This window comes from Diabrotica virgifera, chromosome 7, assembly GCF_917563875.1.
Source record: "Diabrotica virgifera virgifera chromosome 7, PGI_DIABVI_V3a".
Taxonomy (NCBI): Eukaryota; Metazoa; Arthropoda; class Insecta; order Coleoptera; family Chrysomelidae; genus Diabrotica; species Diabrotica virgifera.
In genome coordinates this window covers 195,310,389-195,312,927 of record NC_065449.1, presented here as the reverse complement: position 1 = coordinate 195,312,927, position 2,539 = coordinate 195,310,389, and the positions used below count along the sequence as shown (strand labels likewise).

Genomic DNA, 2,539 nt, shown 5'->3' with positions numbered 1-2,539 from the left:
TAGCCGTCATGTCTTACCCCACCACACATCCATTCCAAATCCCGCGTAACAGGGGAGGCAGCAGTTACGCGGAAACTCCAGGTAGCCTGTGAATACAAACTGCCACTGCGTCCGGAGGCAACCGTGAAAAAAAGCCTAGAGGAGTAAACCTCAATAAAACAATCCCCACTATCACGGTGGAAGGCATCGTGCCAAAGATATGAGAGATGCGAGGGTTAGAGCATCACAAACGATCCCTTCGGGATACCTGGCGACCTCCCGAAGTAACCAAGCCTTGGCGTGGTAAGGGCGCACTGCCGCGCCAGACGTATAGTACGTCCCAACTCGTGGGAATTTATATGAGTACCAATAAACACAATTCTGAACAGACGGGGGTGAGTGAAGACGACCATCGGCGAGACACGGACAATGGAACGGATATGGAAAATGAGAATAGGAAAAAACAGTCGCCTGACGACTTGAAATGGGAAGAAGGAATGAACAGTTTTGAGAGGGAGCTCATAAACTCACATAAAAAGAAACAGAAGATGAACAGGTCGACTGCCCCAAAACAGTCGACACTAGTAGGGGATGAAATGCTGGAAAGCAGTGAAAATGATGACGATGAGATAGGGGAGGAAAGATCACAAGAGGAAGTGGAAAAAATAGAAAAAGGATGGCAAAATATTCAGGAGAGGGTGTTAGCCTCTTTCTTGCTTGATGATGAAACCATGAATAAGAAGAAAAGGAAAGGGGACAGTCTAGAGAGAATAAATGATCTGAAGAGGGAGAGACTGGAAGAGAGTATTAAGTTTCCTAACGAAACCAAACAACAAAAAATAAACAGGAAACTCGAAGAGTTAAATATAAAACTAATAGAGATATTTACTAACCTAAGCGAAAAAAAGGAGGAAAAGGTGGAGATGGATACGGAATTAAAAAAACTGTTAGGGGTCATAAAATCCACTAACAACAAAAAAGAAGACGACAGTATAGCCGAAAAAACACAACAAGAAGTAAAATGCGATCACTGTAAGCTAAAAGTGGAACAAGAAAGACAGAGAGAAGAGCAAGAAAAAATTAAAAGGGCTCTAAACATGGGGGGAGGAAAAAAAACCTTCATGAGTATATGTAATAGCAAATGGGAGGAGAAAGCATATATAAAGACAAATTGGGAACAAGGGGGGTTACGAGAAACGGTCGAGAAGAAAACATGTCTGATAGTAACAAAAAAGGATGCGAAGGACAAGGGGGTAGAAAATATAATAAAGGACGTGGGAGAGGATCTGGCAGAAACACTAGAGGAAGTGAACGAGGGAGAAATCAAATTCCTTGAGAACTTTAGGAGGAAAGAAAATAAAAAAACAATTTGGTACACGTTCGTCGCTGGAATAGAAAAAGAAAGTGGTGGCGATATATACGACCTAGCAGAAAAGGCTATAACTAAAATTAAGAAAGAGATGGATGAAACACCAAAGGTTGTACGGGTCGTAGCCGGTAACGACCTTAACAAGGAGATCATAAGGAAAGCCCTCGAATATGTGGGGCGGAGGGAAAGTATCTCATGGGAGATGATAGTAAGAGGGAAGGAACTCGAGGTAGAGAAGAAGTCAGAACAAGAAGAAGCCCTCCTTATAAAGATGGGGGGGAAAAAATATAACGAAGTTCTTAGCGAAATGAGAGAAAAAATCGACATTGGAAAAATCGGTCTACAAGTGGAGAAGTTAAAAAGAACGAATGGGGGAGATTTCCTTGTAAAGTTAAAGGGAAGAGGGGCTGCGGAGAAGTTGAGGGCTGAACTGGACAGCAAAATGAACGGGATGGACACGGCAATCAGAAGAAAAGAGACTTTCTTCACGATTACGCGGTTGGACCCTGGGGTTGGTGAGGAAACTCTAAAGAAAATGATAAAGAGCTATACAGGCGTTCCTGAGAGAGAGATAGAAGTCAAGGTTCTACGAACAAACAGATATGGGGAGCAGGTAGCTACGATAGCCGTACGCCCCTCCATAGCGGAAGAGCTGAGGAGGTACGGCTCAATAAAAATAGGGTGGGTTGTGTGTCCAATAATGGAGAGACACAACCCAGTTAGGTGTTTTAAGTGCCTAAAGTTCGGGCACAACACTTACGATTGCAAGGAAGAGAGCAGGGCGGCGTGCTGCTATAATTGTCTCCAAACGGGACATACCGTTGCAAGCTGCGGTAATAAACCGTACTGCTCGGTATGCAAAGAAGAAGGGCATAGGATGGACAGGATGGCCTGTCCGTCGTACCGAGCCCTTGTATACGGTAGGGGAGGAGAGGGGAACCCCTAAAACGAACTGACCAAACATAAAATAGACTCCCTGGAAAACGAAGGTGGGCCCATATACAGCCCACCTAGGTGTTATTTTATATCTTTAAAATTTATTTTATCTATTTTATTTATTTTATTTATTCTATTTTACTCTATTATTTCAATTTTACTAAACCGCTTTTATTTATTGAATTGTTTTACTTTTACATATTATATCTATATACCGTATCTATTTATTTTATTTATATTAATTTATTTATTTGT

The 2,539-nt window shown here is 42.0% G+C and overlaps 1 protein-coding gene across 1 annotated transcript; it reads left to right on the top strand.

Annotated features, from left to right (window-relative positions):
- The first annotated feature begins 338 nt into the window (after window positions 1–338).
- On the top strand, window positions 339–2,294 carry LOC126888693 (golgin subfamily A member 6-like protein 22). The gene has a single exon (XM_050657063.1). It carries the CDS (start codon window positions 339–341, stop codon window positions 2,292–2,294), a length of 1,956 nt encoding a protein of 651 aa, XP_050513020.1.
- The last annotated feature ends 245 nt before the right edge of the window (window positions 2,295–2,539 follow it).

What these genes read in the sequence shown, in the direction of transcription:
- LOC126888693 (XM_050657063.1), top strand. Translation starts at nt 339, where the DNA reads ATGAGTACCAATAAACACAATTCTGAACAGACGGGGGTGAGTGAAGAC.